Below are 20,586 nucleotides of genomic sequence, written 5' to 3' on the forward strand. Positions count from 1 at the left end.
ACGTACCGAAAAACCATGGTTCGACTCGGACTGCTGCACGAAGAAAACCGAGGTTAACTGTTAGCAAAAAAATTGTAAATCAAACCCTTCTGACCGCGCTCATTGGGTTAACTACAACAACCTCAAATCGGAGTATCACAGACAACTTAATGAAAAGAGATCTGAATACACTAAGCTGCTACAAAAGAAATTCGCCAACACCCGCAACTCCTCCGACGTCTGGAGCATCATCAGATCAACTCACGGTCAACAGTATTGCTAACCTCAAATCACTTCAGGAAAGTAGGAAGAATTTTATCAGGACATTTATCCTCCTAAGTGTCAACTCACGGCAACGTGTCTCAACTACATAGACAATAATTTGGATGCTGAAATCACCACTGACGATGTCCTGACAAGTATTCCCAAAACTAAAGATAACAAAGCTGCTGGGTCGGACGGAATTCCCAACGAGTTCCTTAAATTTCTCTCGCACAAATGACTTATATTAATTACCTCACTTTTTGAAGTTATACTTCTTTTGGCGCGTTGGAGAAAATTGATGAGGATGAATTTTTACGATGCGCGCGCACACCGACTCCCAAATTTAACAGTATGAAATTAGTTCTAGGTGGCATGAAAGTCGATAGCTATGTTCAAGTTGTATATTCTAGTATTTTTGTACTTAGAAGTTCTAAGTTAGAATAAGGATGCACGATTCCAAAAGAAAAATCGATCTCGAGAATCGCGATAAATTTTATCGAAAGAATTGATCCTTGATAAAATCGAGTGTGAAAGAATCGATCCACTGATAATCGATCGTTTAAATGAAGGCGTAATTTTCAAGTTTAAAGAATTCCATATCATTATAATGAACTAATTTAAAAATTAATATGGCTTATACTAATGCATTTTCAATTATTAAAATAGACATTTCTTCTAGATTGAAAATAATATTTTATTGCACTTAATAACAGTGAATTATAATTTTTTTACTAAATGCTTTCTAATATTTAAATGAGTTAATTAATTATTAATTAAATTGATTTAATTAAATATTAATACTGCTATTAAATATTAATCAAATAAAAAGTATTATTAGTTAAATGTATATTTTAATAAAAAAATAAATATTTTTTTCTAGTTTCAAAAAGAATAATAAAATTATTAAAAGAAAGTAAAATTAAGTTTTTCTTATTAGAAATACCATTCCGCTGTTGGTAGGGATTTAAGGAACAATATTTGCTGTAAATGGTCAGCACTTAATCGATTTCTGATAGCATTTCCAATATGACTAGCAATAGAAAAAAGTCTTTCACACGGGACAGAAGTTGCAGGAATCGTGAGGTGTTCTAAGGCTATCGATGATAAAACTGGTGCAGATTTTTTTTTCTCGGTTCAAAACTCAATTGCGTTTTCATTTTCTTGAGAAGGACTATCGATAAATTTTTTTTTCTAATACGATTATAAAAATTTCCAATGACACAGAATTTATTAGATATTTCACCATATTTGTATTTTATTTATTTAGTAAATGAGTTAAAAAATTACACTTGTTGATTTGAATAATTTCTATAAGTGGGATTTTTTCTCATTTTAACTGCTACAATTAATTTGTTATAATATTTAAAAAAAATTTTATCTCAATTTTAGAATCAAGTTTTTAAATTACTTAAAAAATACTTTCTTTCAAAATTCCCGGTCATCGTCGCCATTTTATTTTTAGACGATCGATTCCAACTCTAAAGAATCGATATGTCGATTCAACTTGCTCTGAAGAATCGATCTAAATAATCGAATCGATAATAGGAAAAGATCGATTCTAGTAAGAATCGATTTTGAATCGTGCATCCCTAAGTTAGAACACGTGTTTCGTTACAGTATAATCAAACAGTGTGAATAAATAAACGTTATTTTGGTGTATTTATTAAATCAATTTTATACACGACGGTGATAGTATATACTAATAATTTATTAGTATTTATGTATACAGGGTGTCTCTGAAGTGGCGGGAGTAATTGTTGGGGTCGATAGAGAAAAAAATACTGAATCGAAAGTTCCTGAGCCAAAAATTTTTTTGGGCCATAGAATTTGAGTTATGAATTAAAAACGATAGCCAATCAGAAGCGCGCTATTCGAGAAATGAAAATGAGCGGGGAAGTAGAGGAGACGCGAGAGTGAGATGCTGCAATAGCAGCTTACTCGCTCACACAAAGCCGAGCATGAGAGGGGATTGTGACGCTATGAGCCGAGTACGTAAGTGTGAATGAGTGGATGTATGAGGTCGCAAGCGGACGGCTTAATGTATGAGTGTGTGTCCGTGTATCGCAGCATTATTGGAGGCGTTGTAACGCTGAATTAAAGCTAACCGGGTACTCTAAGACAGAGGAAAAAATTTTTATTTTTATTTTTATTCGAAAAAATTTAATAAAAAAATAAAAAGGCCCAAGATTTAACCAGACCCACAGAAACGGAGAGTAAATTTTTAATTCTCATTTATTTTGCTGGGGATTATTTTCAAATACAAAAAAAAAAAAGGCTAAGATTCAACTGGAATCCAAAAAGAGATGGATGAAAAAATTTTATTTTTTATTTTTAATCAGCAAAATTATTTTTCTTTAAAAAAGAGCCCAATCTCGACTGGAGCAAGAAAAAATGATTGAAAAATTTTATTATTAATTTTCAATCAACAAAATTATTATAAAAAAATAAATGGGCCCAAGTCTCAACCGGACCCAAACAAACGGATAAAAATTTTTATTACTTACTTAATTTGCTGGAAATTATCTTTAAAAACGAAAAAATGCCCAAGACTCGATCGGATCCAAAAAAATAACAGTACAAAAATTTTTCCTTATTTTCAATCAGCAAAATTGTTTCTTTTAAAAAAGGCCCAATCTCGACTGGAGCAAAAAAAAATGATTAAAAAATTTTATTATTAATTTTCAATCAACAAAATTATTTAAAAAAAAATAGTCCGCAGACTCAACCGGACCCAAACAAACAGATAGATAGTTTTAATTACTTATTTATTTTGATGGGAATTATTTTAAAAACGAAGAAAATCGCCCAAGACTCGACCGGACCAAAAAAAAAAAAAATAAATTGAAAAATTTTGTTTTCATTTTCAATCAGCCAAATTAATTTCTTTTCGAAACAAGGCCCAATCTCAAACAGACTAAGAGAAACTAATTAAAAAATTTTATTTTTTATTATTAATCAAATATTATTTAAAAAAGAAAATAAGCCACAGACTTAACCGGACTTAAACAAACGGATAGAAAATTTTTATTACTTACTTAATTTGCTGGAAATTATCTTTAAAAACGAAAAAATGCCCAAGACTCCATCAGACCGAAAGGGAGATGAATAAAAAAATTTTACTATTCATTTTTAATCATCATAATTAACTTTTTTATAATAAAAGGCTCAATTTCGACCGGACCCAGAAAAAATGATCCAAAAATTTTATTTTTTATTGTTGATCATCAAAACTAATTAAAAAAACAAATGAGGCCCTAGATTCAACTGGACCCAAACAAACGGATAAATAATTTTTATTACTTATTTATTTTGCAGGAAATTATTTTTGAAAACGATAAAAATGCCCTAGACTCGACCAGACCCGAAATAAAATAAATTGAAAATCTTTGTTTTTCTATTTTTAATCAGCAAAATTATTTTCCTTTGAAAAAGGGCCTGATCTCGACTGGAGCAAGAAAAATAATTGAAAAGTTTTATAATGAATTTTTAATCAACAAAATTTTTAAAAAAGAAAATAGGCCCCAGACTTAACTGGACCCAAACAAACGGAAAGAAAACTTTTATTCCTGTTTTTTTGTTGGGAATTATTTTTCGAAACAAAAAAATTGCCCAAGACTCGACCGGACCCGAAAAAGATAAATCGAAAAATTTTATTTCTAAATATTAATTAACTAAATTATTAAGAAAAAAAAAAATAGACCCAAGACGCAGCAGGACCCAAATAAACGGATAGAAATTTTTTATTACTTGATCACCAAGATTAATTTTCCTTGAAAAGAAAGGCCCAATCTCAAACAGACTTCGAATAACTGATTGAAAAATTTTATTATCAATTATTAATTAACAACATTATTCTTAAAAAAAAATTAATAGGCCCCAGACTCAATCGGACCCAAACAAACGGATCGAAAACTTTTATTTCCCATTCATTTTGCTAGGAATTATTTTTAAAAACGAAAAAATGCCCAAGACTCGACCAGAGCCAAGAATAGAAGAATGCAAAAAAATTTATTTTCTCTTTTCAATAACAAACAAAAATTTATTGAACAAAAATCAGCCTAATCTTGACAAGACGATAAAAAACTGATTGAAAAAATTTATTATCAATTATTAATTGACAAAATTATTTCAAAAAAGAAAATAGGCCCCAGACTCAACCGGACCAAAACGAACAGATAGAAAATTTTTATTACTTATTTCTTATGCTCGGAATAATTTTTGAAAACAGAAGGAATTGCCCAAGACTCAACCGGACCCAACCAAACGGATGGAAAACTTTCATTTCTCATTTATTTTGCTGGGAATTATTCTGTAAAATAATTTTTCAATTAATCGTCAGGTAAAATGTCAAAAAATAAATTAAAACAAACATTGAACTCAAGTCCCAATAATTTTGATATTTTAATTAAAATTATTTTTTAATTAATTGACAGGTAAAATGTCAAATAAGGAATTGAAAAAAAAATCGCTCTCGAGTCCTGATAATTTTGATATTTTTATTAAAATTATTTATCAGTTAATTAACAGGTAAAATGTCAACTAATAAATTAAAAAAAAAAATTGAACTCAAGTCCGAATAATTTTGATATTTTAATTGAAATTATTTATCAGTTAATTGACAGGTAAAATGTAAAAAAATATACTAAAAAAATCGCTCTCGAGTCCTGATAATTTTGATATTATTATTAAAATTATTAATCACTTAATCAACAAGCGAAATGTCAAATGATAAATTAAAAAAAAATTGAACTTAAGTCCGAATAATTTTGATATTTTTAATAGAATTATCTATCAGTGAATTAACAGGTAGAATGTCAAATTATAAATTAAGAAAAAAATTGAACTCAAGTCCGAATAATTTTGATATTTTTATTAGAATTATCTATCAGTGAATTAACAGGTAGAGTGTCAAATTATAAATTAAGAAAAAATTGAACTCAAGTCCGAATAATTTTGATATTTTTATTAGAATTATCTATCGGTGAATTAACAGGTAGAATGTCAAATTATAAATTAAGAAAAAAATTGAACTCAAGTCCATTGTTTGTCCGGTTGATTCTGGGCCCTATTTTTTTTTCAAAATAATTTTCTCGATTAATAATAAAAATAAAATTTTTCAATCAGTTTCTTCTAGTCCGGTTGAGATTGGGCCTTTTTTGAAGAAACATGATTTTGGTGATTGAAAATAACGAAAAAATTCTTTTAATTATTTTTTTGGGTCCGATCGAGTCTTGGGAATTTTCTTCGTTTTTAAAAATAATTTCCACCAAATTAAGTAAGTAATAAAAATTTTTATCCGTTTGTTTGGGTCCGGTTGAGACTTGGGCCCATTTATTTTTTTATAATAATTTTGTTGATTGAAAATTAATAATAAAATTTTTCAATCATTTTTTCTTGCTCCAGTCGAGATTGGGCTCTTTTTTAAAGAAAAATAATTTTGCTGATTAAAAATAAAAAATAAAATTTTTTCATCCATCTCTTTTTGGATTCCAGTTGAATCTTAGCCTTTTTTTTTTTTTTGTATTTGAAAATAATCCCCAGCAAAATAAATGAGAATTAAAAATTTACTCTCCGTTTCTGTGGGTCTGGTTAAATCTTGGGCCTTTTTTTTTTTATTAAATTTTTTCGAATAAAAAAAATAAAAATTAAAATTTTTTCCTCTGTCTTAGAGTACCCGGTTAGCTTTAATTCAGCGTTACAACGCCTCCAATAATGCTGCGATACACGGACACACACTCATACATTAAGCCGTCCGCTTGCGACCTCATACATCCACTCATTCACACTTACGTACTCGGCTCATAGCGTCACAATCCCCTCTCATGCTCGGCTTTGTGTGAGCGAGTAAGCTGCTATTGCAGCATCTCACTCTCGCGTCTCCTCTACTTCCCCGCTCATTTTCATTTCTCGAATAGCGCGCTTCTGATTGGCTATCGTTTTTAATTCATAACTCAAATTCTATGGCCCCAAAAAAATTTTTGGCTCAGGAACTTTCGATTCAGTATTTTTTTCTCTATCGACCCCAACAATTACTCCCGCCACTTCAGAGACACCCTGTATATATATATATATATATATATATATATATATATATATATATATATATATATATATATATATATATATACATATATATATGTCGGAGGAAGAGTGGTTCGGGCATCGTTAGGGTCCTTTGGATCATTATCAGCCATCTTTATTTATTTTTACAATAATCAAATATAATAAAGACTTTGATTTAAAATATAACGTACACTAACTCGTACAAATAATAAATTTAATTACAAATATTCTACTGCGATTGATATAACAGTTAAAGACGTTTTGGGAATAAGACCGAGAACGAATCCGGGGTCAGCAGGATGTATGCGATCCTTACTTGATCAATGCTCAACGAGAACTACTCTCCCAAGTACCCTAAGTACTTATTCACTCAAAAATTATTTCGACAGCCCTCATTGTCTGTCGATATTTCTAACTATATACTTTTTACTTCTATCCTGTGACCTCGGCTACGTTTGGTGACCATTGTCACTCCGGACTTAAGCCCATCGTTATAACCATAAAAAATATAACTAGCTTAAATCATAAATAATATCTAAATATTCTATGCTTTACGATTTTGCTTAAAATTAACAGACAAACTAAAATATTGGGAATTTCCAATCTCTGGGAAAACCCAGCTCGATATTATCTCCGACATATATATATATATATATATATATATATATATATATATTGAATATTAGTGATAAAACTGATTTAAATAAACTATTTTGAGTGCATTTATAGATTTAAGGTTGATTGTCGGTATGTATAATTTATTTTCTATACATGTTTATATAAACCCTAAATACTGAGTGTTCATACTGTTTTTGATATTAACTATTCGTTAAATTTGATTTATTGATATTTTAATTATTTTTTTTATATTCTTATTATAACAAACAAATTTTATTAAGTAACTCTAAAAATTACGAGCACTCAGCTTAACATTTATTTATTTATTTAGTTGCTATTTATCACAATGCAAACGATACTACAAATATTATTACTCCTTGCATTGATATGACAGTCAGACAGTCCGAATTTGTAAGTTCATCAAAGTCGACCGTAGGTGAATTTTGTGTAGCGGAGTGTGTAATGGAAGATGGTCATAAAATTGTTTTAGTTGCAATTTATATTTCTCCAAATCAAAAAATTGAAGACATTATTTATTTTTTGAAAAGAACATTATTTCCATTCACAACAATTGGAGCATCTTATATGAGTAAAAATGAGGATAAGTTACCTATGATTTTGAGTGGAGACTTTAATATAAACTTTAATTCAAAGACTTCTGAGCCACTGATAAAATTTTTTAATGGCGATTTAAATCTATCAATTAATAATGACACTTCAATTTCAACAACACGGCATGGCACCACTATTGATGGTGTATTTACAAGGTACTTATCTACAGTTTCAACAAGACTATTTATATCATATTTTAGCTACCGCAAACCTCTTGTTACTCACGTCCCTATTCAGTCACTACGAGAAGAATCTACAAGTATAAAATAGTTTATTTAAAATATTTATAAATATATTTAATTCATAGTCATAATGATTGTATATTTTTACTATGTAGTCATATTTTCACGTAAATAAAACGTTTTTCATTTAAATGTAATCTTTTTAATTAATTTTAGTATAATATTTGTCGTTAATCACCACTGAATTTTAGTTATTTTTTTTTCTATACGCCAAAGAAGTATAACTTCTAACGCGTGTACATGAGTACACACACTCTTTTTTTTAACAAAATTCTCGACTGGAATTCCTCCATATAACTGGTCTGAGGTCATCATGTGCATGTCACCTTCTGCACGTCACCGCAGGGGCGCCTCGCCATCACCGAAGCCCTAAAAAAAACGCAAAGTTGCAGCCAGCTCAGTCTTGGGAATCCTCGCCAAACTTAAGACTAGCGCCTGGGCTGGAGTCACAAAATTGCACAGTAGCATCATCCGCTCCACAATAGCGTACCTTGCTTACGTCTGGGGTCTGCAACCTGATAACCTAGAAAGACTAGAATCAGCTAGTCTATTTTTCTTCAAACGTTTGCTGAACGTACCGCTGTGCACACCCAACTATGCCCTTCGCTTGGAACTCGGGCTTGATTACTTCTCTATCTTAGCCCTGAAAGCTGCCCTACACTAGGTTACCAAAATCCTGAATATGCCTGATAATCGACTTCCTAACTGAACTGGGTCTAACAACTTTCAGAAATCTTGGAATAAATCGGTGGATGTCTGTCAGCGCGCACGTGTGTGTGTGTGTATGTGTGTGTGTGTTCAAATAATTCTGATAATATATGAATAAATAACTGAAAATTACATTTCATGATTAAAATATAAACAATACACAAAAGATTTTTTCATTTAGCATGATATTGCATGGAAAATGAAAATAATATCAATTCCATATTGCATTTAAAAAATAAAAATAAAATTTTAGTTTTTGTAAATTTCAAATTGGATAAAACACGGTAACCGATCGGTTCTACGACAACAGTAATTTTTTTTCAAAGTTTCTTAAAAATGTATAGTAATTGAAAAAATATATTGTAACAGGGTAAAATTACCCTAAATCGATGTCGCCAGGTATCAATAATTATTCGACGCAGCACTGGCGCGTCTCGATCTTCGGGCCTAAAAAGAGAATAGAAGGGGGCAGTTTTTGGTTATTATAGGTGAGCTGTGCAGTGAAAAAAAGGAGAAGTACTGTGACCGCCAGACAGAGTACCACGGAAAATCAAGAAGGACCGATCCCCGCAGTAATGACGAGACGAAGAAAGCTAACTATAACCAGGTCACAAATTTTCCATTGACGTTTGGAATACTTTATTTTATACAATACCATATATAAGTTTTCGTAGGTCTCTTTTAGTTTAGTCGAATGAGCTATTGGGATCTGCGTCAATTCGTTCCCAATGTAAAGTAATGCAGCTTTGAGACTCCGAGTTGATGAATTTATTAAGAGTCTCTACTCATCGTCTTTTTAGATGTAAGATTTCAATTGATCAACCTAGCCTTTAATATCGCAACAGTATACCATCGAGTTTTCATCGTCTTTTGTAATGAATTCCCGAAACTCTTCTTTTCTAATACGATAAAAGGCAGATAAAGCTTCTTTAGCCAACAAATTTCTTTCTTTGAGTCTTGACCCAGTAATTCAGCTCCATTCTTAGGCAATCCTAAAAATTGTCTATTAAAAATCCTATATGATCGCTTGTGCCTGCAACCAGGGCACCTCCACGTGGTAACGGTGGACAATAAAAACATCTGGCAAAGTCCGTGGGTTAACGGCGTGTGTGCCGTCATGGCAGGTACAAATGATGAGCACATTACGATGCAGGGATTTAGAAACCCAGTATCAGCGTCTGGTCAGGGTGAAAAAACAGGCCCGCAGACGTCGTTATCAAGCGACTGCAGTTCTTCAGTAGTGAGTAACTTGGCTACTGGAAATTATACCATTACAAGAAGAGAGATACGCCAAGAGATAATAATAAACGGAAGAAAAATCCACTGCATACATCGGTTGAAAACAAAAGAGTTCGATACCAACAAAGAACAGTTTGAAATTCAAAAAAATCGTTCTCTTTATTATATTTATGCGTAATTTTTTATAGATATTACAATTGTTCATATTTTGAGATTTTTAACTTGTATTTAATGCCTGAAAAAATAAAAGAAAAGTATTTAACCATGTTTTGTAGATTTTTTTTTCATATTTTTGATTGTAATTTTCTCGATTTTTTGACGTTTTTTTAATTTTAGAATGTTAATGGGGCAAGAAAACTTCAGATTCAAACTCAGCAAAATAAAATACATGAAAATCATACTCAATCTGGGTCTAAAAAAAATTTTTATTTCAAAAACTTCAATTTTTCGGGATTTATTGCCATTTTTTTGGATTTTTCGTTTTTTTTTAACTTCCCGCTAAAAATCTCAGATTTTCAAAAATCGGGAAGTTATTGTTTTCACCCCGTTTTGCAAAAATCAAGTTTTCATCAGATCTCGACGTTTGAAGGTCACAGGAAGCTTCCCTGACTACCCCCGCGATGTTGTCACTATGTGTGTGTGTGTGTGTGTGTGTGTGTGTGTGTGTGTGTGTGTGTGTGTGTGTGTGTGTGTGTGTGTGTGTGTGACACGCTTATAACTTTTGAACGACTGAACCGATCGGAAAGAACTAAACGGCGTTCTAAAGAGTTCCCTCAAACTTAGATTTCCTGAGAATTTGAACCGATTCGGACCGATAGATTTTAAGAAATCTTGAAAAATCTCAAAAAAAATAAGAATAAAATCATTTTTGAAAGTGGTTTTTTTGGAATATCTTTTAAACGGCTTTATCGATCAACTTCAAAAACTAATCCACCTTTAAGCTTGAAAAACCACGCCGATCGTCGCCAATCCGGTCAAAATCGGTTCATTCGTTCGAGAGATATCGTAAACGGACGAAAATCGAAAAAAGTGTTTTTTTGACATAACTTCGTAATTTCTTCTCGGATTGTTTTTGATAATGTAGAATAATTTTAGAGCTTAAAAAATCGCGTCGATCGCCGCCAATAACGGGGAAATCGGTTGATTGGTTCGAGAGATATCCTCGATAAAATATTTGGAAACAAATGTTTTTTTAACATACCTCCGACATTTTTTGGAATAAGTTTTGAACGGCTCTATTGATCAACTCCAAAAACTAATCTGCCCTTAAGCTAGAAAAACCACATCGATCGCCACTAAGCTGGACGAAATTGATTGTTTCGTTCAAGAGATATCATGAACGAAAAATTTCAAAATAAATGTTGTTTTTTTTTTTTTATATAACTTGAGAATTTTTCAACAAATTTTCAACAAATTTCTTCTATTGTTTCAAATCTTCCAAAAAATTTGGAACACTACATCAATCACGATAAACCATTCAAAAATCGATAAATTCGTTCAAAAATATGAATTTTTCAAAACACTAAAAAAGTGTGATTTCTTAGAATTATCTAATTACTAAACGGGTTGATCTTTGCGATCATACAACTAATTTAAAATTAGTTTTTTTCTTTTTGTTTTCGTTCGTAATTAATGAATTTTATGTTATGTCGACTTTTCATTAATAAATTTGTTGTGTTTGAAATTGTGGTATAATAAAAAAACCGACATTGAATACGATTTTCAAACGAAATTAAATGATTTTATTACAATACATAGTCGTTAAAAAAATTTCAATAGAAAATAGCATTATATGTATTGTATCCGATCAAAAATTAATTAAAAACAAATGAAAATAAAAAAAGAGCTAAATAAAATTTTTAAATTAAAAAATTTATCAACATTAGAATATCTATACAATTGAAACTAATTCAGGCCAGTAAATTTTGATGTACCTGAAAACGAAAATTTTTTCCAAAAATTCATTTTTGCAGATGACTGTTAAATAAATCGATCAATTCAAAAAACTTGTAAGCTTATGACCTTACAAAATAAAATTGATAGCAAGTAAACCCGTTAAAAATTAATCGATTCGGAACATAAACAGTGTTGAAGATAAATTTTCATTACGCGTTTTTTACGACTTGCGAATGATTCTATATACCTTATGGAAATACTTTTCTAAATTTGAGTTAGAAAATTCAAAAAATAGCGTTTTTCGAAACATCTACCAGACGTTTGAGCTTGAAGAGCTCAAAAACGTAATAAGTGCAATTTTGAGCGCTGAGGTACGGAATTGGCGGGAAGTTGCAGGGATGGCCTTCAGGATCAACCGTTTTCCAGATTTTTTTTAATTTGAACGGCTCACGGGGCCAATGGACTTTTTGATTTAAATTCAGTTATTTGAAATACACCAAAATCATACGTGATCCGGGTCCACAAAAATTTTTTCATTGCTGTGACTGCAGTTTTTTGCAAGTTTTGTCCTTTTTTTGAGATTTTTTGCATGTTACTCAAAACTGGAGGGTGACCGGACCAAACAGAGTTGAAATTCGGATTCAGCAGGTCGAAAAACATGTCGATAGGTAGGTCCGGTCCAAAGTACATACCACTTGTTTTTTGTGTGCCGGTGTTATCAAAACTAATTTTGTAAATTTTCGGTTGGAACAATTACTATGTCGGCAGATTGTTAAGATCTCTGTCTACATATTTTAATCTATTAATTCAAGATACGAAGACCTCTTGTAATTAAATACTTATTGTTGTATCATTAAAACCACGGCAATAAATTAGTTAGGAATTTTAATCAGCAATTTGAGAATTTGAGAATTAGAGAATATTAAGTTCAAAGTATTTTGGAATTTTGTTGTTAATAAGAAAATATTGTTTAATTAAGAACTAATGATTGAATAATTTTACTAAGAAATTTCAAATCAATTTAATTATTAGCAAATTTTAAATTAATAAATTATAAATCAATTTAGCCGAATGTGGGTTATGTGTGTGAAGATTTGTGCGGGTAATGTGTGATAGAGAGTGTTAATAGTGTTAAGTTTTTTAGTCCGGTGGACTTAGTTTTAAGTTATAAAAGTGTGGAAATTTTAGTTGGGTTTGTTTTGGTAGTTCGGTGGACTTATAATTTTAAGCTTAGTTTTAGGACAACTATGGCAGACCGTTTGTTGGAAAAAACCCATTAGTTTTAGGACAGGTATGGGAGACCGTTTGTTAGAAAAAGCCCAACTAGATTTAGGACAGGTGTGGGAGAGCGTTTGTTAAAAAAAGCCCGTCTAGTCATTGTATTGTCGTTTGGAAAGGTTCGTTTATAAATATCGTTTATTTCGCAGTTAATTCTCCGCTTCGTTAGATGATAAGATAATTTATTTTTTAATGTTAATAAATATCGATATATTGTTAATTAAATTTTTATTATTCAACAGTACCTTCCTCCACTCTCTCTACCCTAAGATAAGTTTCTCTGCTCTGGACCGGTTCCAGGAACCGTGATAATAAAGCTGGTGGCGCCCTAATAATTGTATTGTCGTTTAGTTTTGTTTATTTATTTATAAAATTGATTAGGGGCCAACCTGAGCAGGTAAAACTGTTACAAATTCTTTCAATAGTTTAATTTTCAATTTTCTCCAATTCTGACCAGTAAATTTTTTGAAACGAAACTTTCTCTTCTTTTTACTGGAAAACTGAATAAGTCATATCAAATCTTTAATAACCCTTTAGGAAAGTCCCAACTTGCAGGGGAAATTTGACTTTTTAAGAGATTTTTCAGAGAATTATTTCCACAAGGATTCCTACAAGAAGTTTTAATAACTCTGAATGACTTTTCTGGCAGAGTCCGAAATCTTGGTAAAAACCGGACTTTCTAAGTCGAATAAAGAGTTTTTCTGATTTAATAAGACTTTTTCGGACTTTTTAAAAAAACAAAAAACTTTATGAACTATTATTCGTACTTATTAAAATTTTTTTACAGTTATTTCAGAGAAATTTTTCCTCAAGGGTTGTTGTTAAAATTTTAGTTTGTTTATTAATTGATTAGGAACCAATTGGACAGAAAAGCAAAACTGTTACAATATAAAATTTATTTATTTGTATTTAATTACTAACAAAATTAATTTTATAAGTAATAAGTAAAAATTCTAAAATATCAATTTCTCAATCAAAAACAAATTTTGTGAAAAAATTGAGAAGTACAAAATTAATTAAAGAGTTTTTAGAGCAACTTTGAAGATTTTTTTTTTTTAATGGATACATTTTACCTTTATAATAATTTATACTGTAAATCTGTCATTAAATATATTAATTGAAAAAAATCAAAAATGTAAATTTGTCGATTGTTAGACTTAAAAAACCTTGTTGACCTCAAATAGATTCTAATGACTCTACAACTGACGCTTCAATTAAATTATTCTCTGAACATGATAATGATATTTTCATTGTGATTCGCCGATTTACTGTTCAGCATATCAAAATGTTCCATCACTCTGCTACGAAGACAACAGTTAAACATACTCTCCCCTAATATTTTTTTCATGAGGGAAGTTAATCTTAATTACGAGTTATTTGGATCCGTAAGAAACCGTGACATAATTTGCAAGTGTTACGAAGTGCTACACTGGAAGTCTCTGGGACTATAAGTCGCAGGAGTTACTTGTCGTTGAGATGGATTGTCGGAAATTGATTGTCCAAATATAATTTGTCGTGAAGACAAATTGTTTCAAGGATAACATATATTGGATTCAAAACACAGTGTACCCCTAAAAAATCTAAGTAAAGAGAGTACACGGAAAAAAAAATTCTACGAAAATTTCCAATAAAACTATCGTAATGCTGGCGTATACTTGTATTATCGGTAACTTTCAATTATTTTAGACGATAATTTCCAGTGCTGCCTCTGGATTTTTCAATAGAAGTAACAAATCTTACTTTAGTTCAATGAAATTGTTTTTCAATTAGTGCAAGTTTATGTAAATGTTGAAGGATATCAATTGTAGTTCACTTCGGATAGTGTAAAAAGTCCGTCTCTAGTTACCAACTAAGAGTTCGGGGTTCGATTCCCGGACGAAAATTCCGATTTATATTTTCGGTCACTGCAAAGTTACGAATGAGTCCAACCTCCCACTTTCTCCCTCTCCAAAATTTATTTAAAAAAAAAGCGACTGTCCATTTTTACGATAGTTGAATTGTAAATTTTACTAACAAGTCATATAATTAGCTCTTAGATTGTTGAACTTTTTTAAGTCTCTTGCTAGTTTTATTTGTTGAATAAAATTTACAGTAGTAGATCGTAAAAATTATGAAATGACGAGTATAGTCCACCATTACGATTTTATTTAATAAAAATTATGATAGTAAAATAGTAAAAATTTCTTTAATTTTCTTTCCGTGTATGACTACCGATATCATATATGCAAACTTACCGTTCGATTTCCAAGATTCTTAACTTTACAAATGAGATCGACAGAATTACCAACAAGGCCGGTAAAATTGGAAGGCATAGAAGTATCAAAGTGTGGCCCTGTTCCAGGCGTTGGCCATTCTTCTAAGAAGTCTGTCCGAAAATTACGTAAACAGTTAACTGCTCTACCTATAACATGATAAATTATATAATTATTGGACTTATTAAATCGCAGGAACTTTTCTGCCAAATTTGTGAAAAAATAGAGTTACTTTCACTACATAAACGCGAGGTGAGTTATTACAAACTCTATCCACTTACTCTTCAAGTAAGCATCGTAGATGAACAGGTAATGAATTAGTCTTTCAAGCATTGGGTTCCAAGTTCGGTTCCCGCACGCGCCGATTTTTTTTTTTTTTTAATGGAAATAACTCGATATAATTATATAGGGCCATTATTCGTATATAATTATGTATGAGTATATATAATTATATATGATCTTTTTTACCTGAGTAATTTAAAGATCTGACCAGATCTGGCCAGATCTAATCCGTTTTTCCCGGAAAACAATATTTTTTGCAATAATAATTGCGTAAGTATGATTTAAGAGAAAAAAACAACCGAGAATTTCAATAATTACACAATTTATATGTAAACTAAATCGGTTTCATCGTGATATCGATCAACTCCACGTCGATCACCAATAATCCGGTCAAAATCGGTTGATTTGTTCAAGATATATCGTGAACGAAAGAAAACCGAAAAAAAGTGTTTTTTTCACATAACTTCGACATTTCTCTTTGCATCGTTTTTAAAAAAATAGTATGATTATTAGAACTTAAAGAACCGCGTCGATCGCGGTCAAGGACGTGAAAATTGGTTGATTGGTTCGAGAGATATCGTCGACGAAATATTTGGAAACAAGTATTTTTAAACGACATAACTCCAGTATTTTTTGTAATAACTTTGAAACTGTTTCACCGATCAATTTTAAAAACTAATCAACTCTTAACATCAAATAACTACGTCGATCGGCGTAATGCCGGTCAAAATCGGTCAATTCGTTCGTGAGGTAACGTAAACAAAAGAAAACCCAAAAAAGTTTTTTCTTGGAATTGCTCCGAAGTTCCTAGTTTTATCAGTTCAAACTTTTAAATTCTGCATGAAGCTGAAAAGACTGTGTCGAATGCCGCAAAACGCGTGAAACTTGGTTGATTCATGCAAGAGTTAATGCGATTTGAAAATTCAAAAAATAGCGTTCTATGAAACCGCTATCAGACTTTTGAGCTCGAAGATCTCAAAAACATCATCAGTGCAATTCTAAACGCCTAGATATAAAATTAGCGGGAAGTTGCAGGGATGGCCTTCAGGGTCAACCGTTTTCCTACTTTTAACGTACCGCTAAAAAAATTGGAAATTTTCAAAAATCGGGAAGATATTAGTTTTACCCCGTTGTTCGAAAATTGAGTTTTCATCAGATCTCGACGTTTTGAGGTCTTAAAAAGCTTCCCTGATGGTTTTTACGGTAGTGTCCGTGCGGCTGCATGTGTGTGTGTGTGTGTGTGTGTGTGTGTGTGTGTGTGTGTGTGTGTGAGTCAGTCTTAAAATCTACTCCTCTCTAACCCTTTAATGTTCTGGAAGCGCAATAAATCTTAGTGTGAACGAAACGCTCCGACTAGAAATTTTAGTAAGGCAATGATTTGGCGCAAGTAAAGCATGCCGAATTCCCAACTTGCGGTAAGTTAGGCATCCAAACCAGACCGAAGTTTGGGATGTAACCCAGTTGCGAGGCTCAGCCTAACTTGGCTTCCTGATTAGGCTGCAGTTTGGAAACCACACTTGCTGGTGACTATCTAAACCTCCTTATTCGGTCCAAATTTGGCTACCTGAGTAGGCAGCATTTCGGAAACCAAATTCGCAAGGAAGAATCTAAATTTAATTCTTTCTTGGTTTTTAGCTTTTTTATTATCAAACGAAAATTAATAACAACAAATGCTTATTTTTTTATCTACTTTTACTATTTTAAGTATAAATATTGAATTTAGATCTAAATTTTTCAAATATTTCATGAATAAAAAAAACAAATTTTTTTTTGCTTTTATTTAACATGTTTTATTTAATATTTAATTATTTTTTATTGTTTAATTTTTGTTTTTTAGTAATTTTTTCTTAAATTTTTTTAAGCTTTTTTTAATATGAAGAAGTTTATCTTTGATTGGTATATTTGATAAGTCAAGGGCAAAGGAGATGATGTAGGAGTTAGGTACACTAGTCACATATAACACTAAACTTTACTTCACACTCGCCTTAATAGTAATTACATTTAGTAACTATTAGTTATTAAAAATCGTACATGTCGAACGCGAGACTCGAACACCGTACCCGACGCACGAGAGCCCTAGACCATACCGCGATGCTACGCCGATGATGAGCGAACTCTTGTCTCAAGATACTTATGAGCACGACCAATGTTCGGCTTGCCTAATTTAAAACAAATAAGATCCGAATTGGGCTAGACTAAATTCAGAAAGCCAAGTTCGATTCAAACTGGCAAAACTCAGGTTATTGTAACAGGAAACTAGTTCGGCATTCCCATGATATATCAGACAAAGAATCCATGAGACTTTCCTGGTTACGCCCAAGTTTGGCAAGCCGAACTTCAGCAATTATTTATGGTTAACGTTATTACAAATCAGTCCAGCATTTCTATAACATGCCAGACTTCGGCAATGCCCACAGTTTCACAATTACAACCAAATTTGGAATATTTTCGGCATGCCAATTTTCGTTCTGCCTACCTTGGTTTTTATGAGATGCGATCTAGGCAGGCCTAAGTTAGGCAAGCCAAACTTGTCCCCCACTAATTCTTCGGCATTCCTCACTACAATTTCTGGTCGGGAGTTTAACATACTATTAGTATGCCTGACTTGCATGAAGTCACGGTTACCGAAGATTTACCGAAGTTTGGTTTGCCAAACTTGGGCATTGCTTGGAAAACCGACGACAGTTCGAAGTTTGACATATAATTGGTATGCCTGATTGCATGAACTCACGGTTACCAAAGATTCGCCAAAGTTTGGTTTACCAAGTGAAATTAATAAGGCGTGAATTGACTTGCCAAAATTCGGAAAATCAAACTTGCCCCAAATTGATTGTTCGGCAATCCCTCACGAAATTTCTAGTCGGGGTACGGGGATAACGCCAATCAGAACGCACTATTTACTTGTGAAAGTGAGTTATTATTGTGTTAGTCTAACGGAGAGGTTCCCTCTCGCGGTTATTTAGTTCGGCGCACGTGTCGCGACAGTGCCGTACCTAACTTGTTTACAATACACATGGCAACTTTTGGTTATGGGTTGTTAAAGTATAGTATGCGGTTAGAAAATGTAAGTTCTCTTTTTACGAATTTAATTTTCAATAATATATAATGTTCATCAGGTATTTTTTATATTTAGGAAAAACTCAAAAAAGAAAACGTCAAACATGTAAACAAAGATGTTGAGGATAGTAATAAGATTTTGAGGAATCGTGTTACTGTCACTGGTAAAAACACACATACATACATACATACATACATACATACATACATACATACATACATACATACATACATACATACATACATACATACATACATACAATTCCGCTATATCGGCGCAATGTTGGTATACCGGTGGCAAGCCCGGGGCCTCTGCCCTAGGGAAGAGGAAGGAGGAGTCGGAGGAGTAACAACCTCGTTAAAAAACCAGGGTCCATCTGGCTCCGGATGGTAATACCCTGTAAGGGCCCCTCAGCTAGGGTTACAGCTACACGGAGCTGATGAGGAAACAGCTACCAGCCGTGTATCCTTGTGGGTCGGAGAAAGCCCTCCTGTTTCGAGACAGAGGGTAGGGGTCAAATAAAATAGCTCCCACGACAAAAAACATAAACCCCCCTTCATAAATGGAGGGTCGGACTCAACATCTGGTCAAGGGTCACATACACAAGCGGATACAGGTGACGCTGCTCGAAAGAGATGTGCGAAATGATCCGTATAGCGCGGTGTATGTAGAAACTCCCGGCATCCACGTGCCGCACCCACGGGAGTATTAGGAGGCTGATGACGGAAACAGGTGCAGGGTCGAAGCGGTTGAAATTTCCCGCATCAATGGCCAAAAGCTCTTATAGCAATGGAGGTAGCTGTAAGAGTGATCACTCCTCCACTTCTGGAGGTCATCGCATTCGGAGACGACCTTTTGCTTTGGAGTACTAATTAAAGTTATGGATAAATCAAAATCAAATGAAGAGTTAAATAAGAGTTTTAGAAGGCCTCATGCCCAAGAAGCAGCCATCGCAGCAAGTGCTGAAATGAAGAGGACGCAACCACTGGAACGCCTCGAAAAGCTGACCAGTGAATTGCATGAGTTCGTTAAATCGAAGGTCAACATCCATAAGGAGATAAAGATCAAAACAACTGGTGTAGCTAACGCCCTTCAAAGGTTTAAAAGGTTTAAAACACTGGATGAAGAGTGGCAGTCAACTCGACGACTCACTCCCCGTGTTACTCCGGAGAAAAGCAGGCAAGATACGGTTGAGACCAATGAAGCAATGGACACCGGAGCCGATGGTAACAATTAATCTGTCGCTGAAGGCGAAAGTAAAACTGGTGCCAAGTCTAAGAAGAGGAAGGAACGAAACTCCCCGGACGTGACAGATAGTCGACTGACGAAGAAGAAGGACTCGAAACCAAGTCCTCTGAAAAACGTGACGAGGCAGAGCGCCGATAAAAAAGACGCGGCTGGTTGGCAAAATGTCCAATATAAGAAGGAGAAGAGGAAGCAAGCCAAAGAGCAGCTCCCTAAGCAGCCTTCGAAGAAGCCCAGGCCGGAGCCTAAGCGGAAAAAACCTCGCAAATGGATCAGACCCGACGCACTGATCATCCGCCCGGGCGAGAAAACCATGTATGCTGAGATCCTGCATCACATAAAGAAGGACGTTCCTGATGAGCAGGTTCGCACGACGGTGGAGAAAATCAACAAGACCAGGAGCGGGGACTTGTTGATAACAATTTCGCGAAAGAGTGCTGATAAAGGCCAAGCCTTGAACAAGACCATCGCGGACATTCTCAAGGAGGAAGCCAAAGTGATCTGCAAAGGACCACAGGAGACCATCGAGATCCGAGACGTTGATGATAACACGACAAGAGAGGACATTCAGACCGCCCTGAAAAAGGAAGCTGGAGAAAGATGTGAGATACCACTAGAGGCAGTCAAGATCCGTAAGGCCTTTAGAGGTACACAGACTGCTACAGTGACGCTACCAACGACAACTGCACAAGTTACTAGAAGGAAACGGCAAAATAAGGATTGGCTGAGTCAACTGCCGAATAAGAGCAACAAAGAGACCGATTCAATGCTTCAAATGCTGGAACTTTGGATATTTTGGTTCTCAGTGTAAAAGTAAAGTGGATCGGTCCAATCTGTGCATCAGATGTGG

The 20,586-nt window shown here is 33.2% G+C and overlaps 1 protein-coding gene across 2 annotated transcripts in view; it reads right to left on the reverse strand.

Annotated features, from left to right (window-relative positions):
- The window catches only part of LOC141532520 (fibroblast growth factor receptor 4-like), a 72,741-nt gene that overhangs the window by 36,430 nt on the left and 15,725 nt on the right, over positions 1-20,586 (reverse strand). For both annotated transcript variants that reach the window (XM_074250893.1, XM_074250894.1), the window contains exon 2: positions 15,134-15,300. In XM_074250893.1, the coding sequence (XP_074106994.1) occupies positions 15,134-15,300 (167 nt within the window). The remainder of the gene's footprint in view (positions 1-15,133; positions 15,301-20,586) is intronic.

This window comes from Cotesia typhae, unplaced genomic scaffold (assembly GCF_013202065.1).
Source record: "Cotesia typhae breed Kobodo isofemale line unplaced genomic scaffold, CoteBio_Ctyphae contig_65, whole genome shotgun sequence".
Classification (NCBI taxonomy): Eukaryota; Metazoa; Arthropoda; class Insecta; order Hymenoptera; family Braconidae; genus Cotesia; species Cotesia typhae.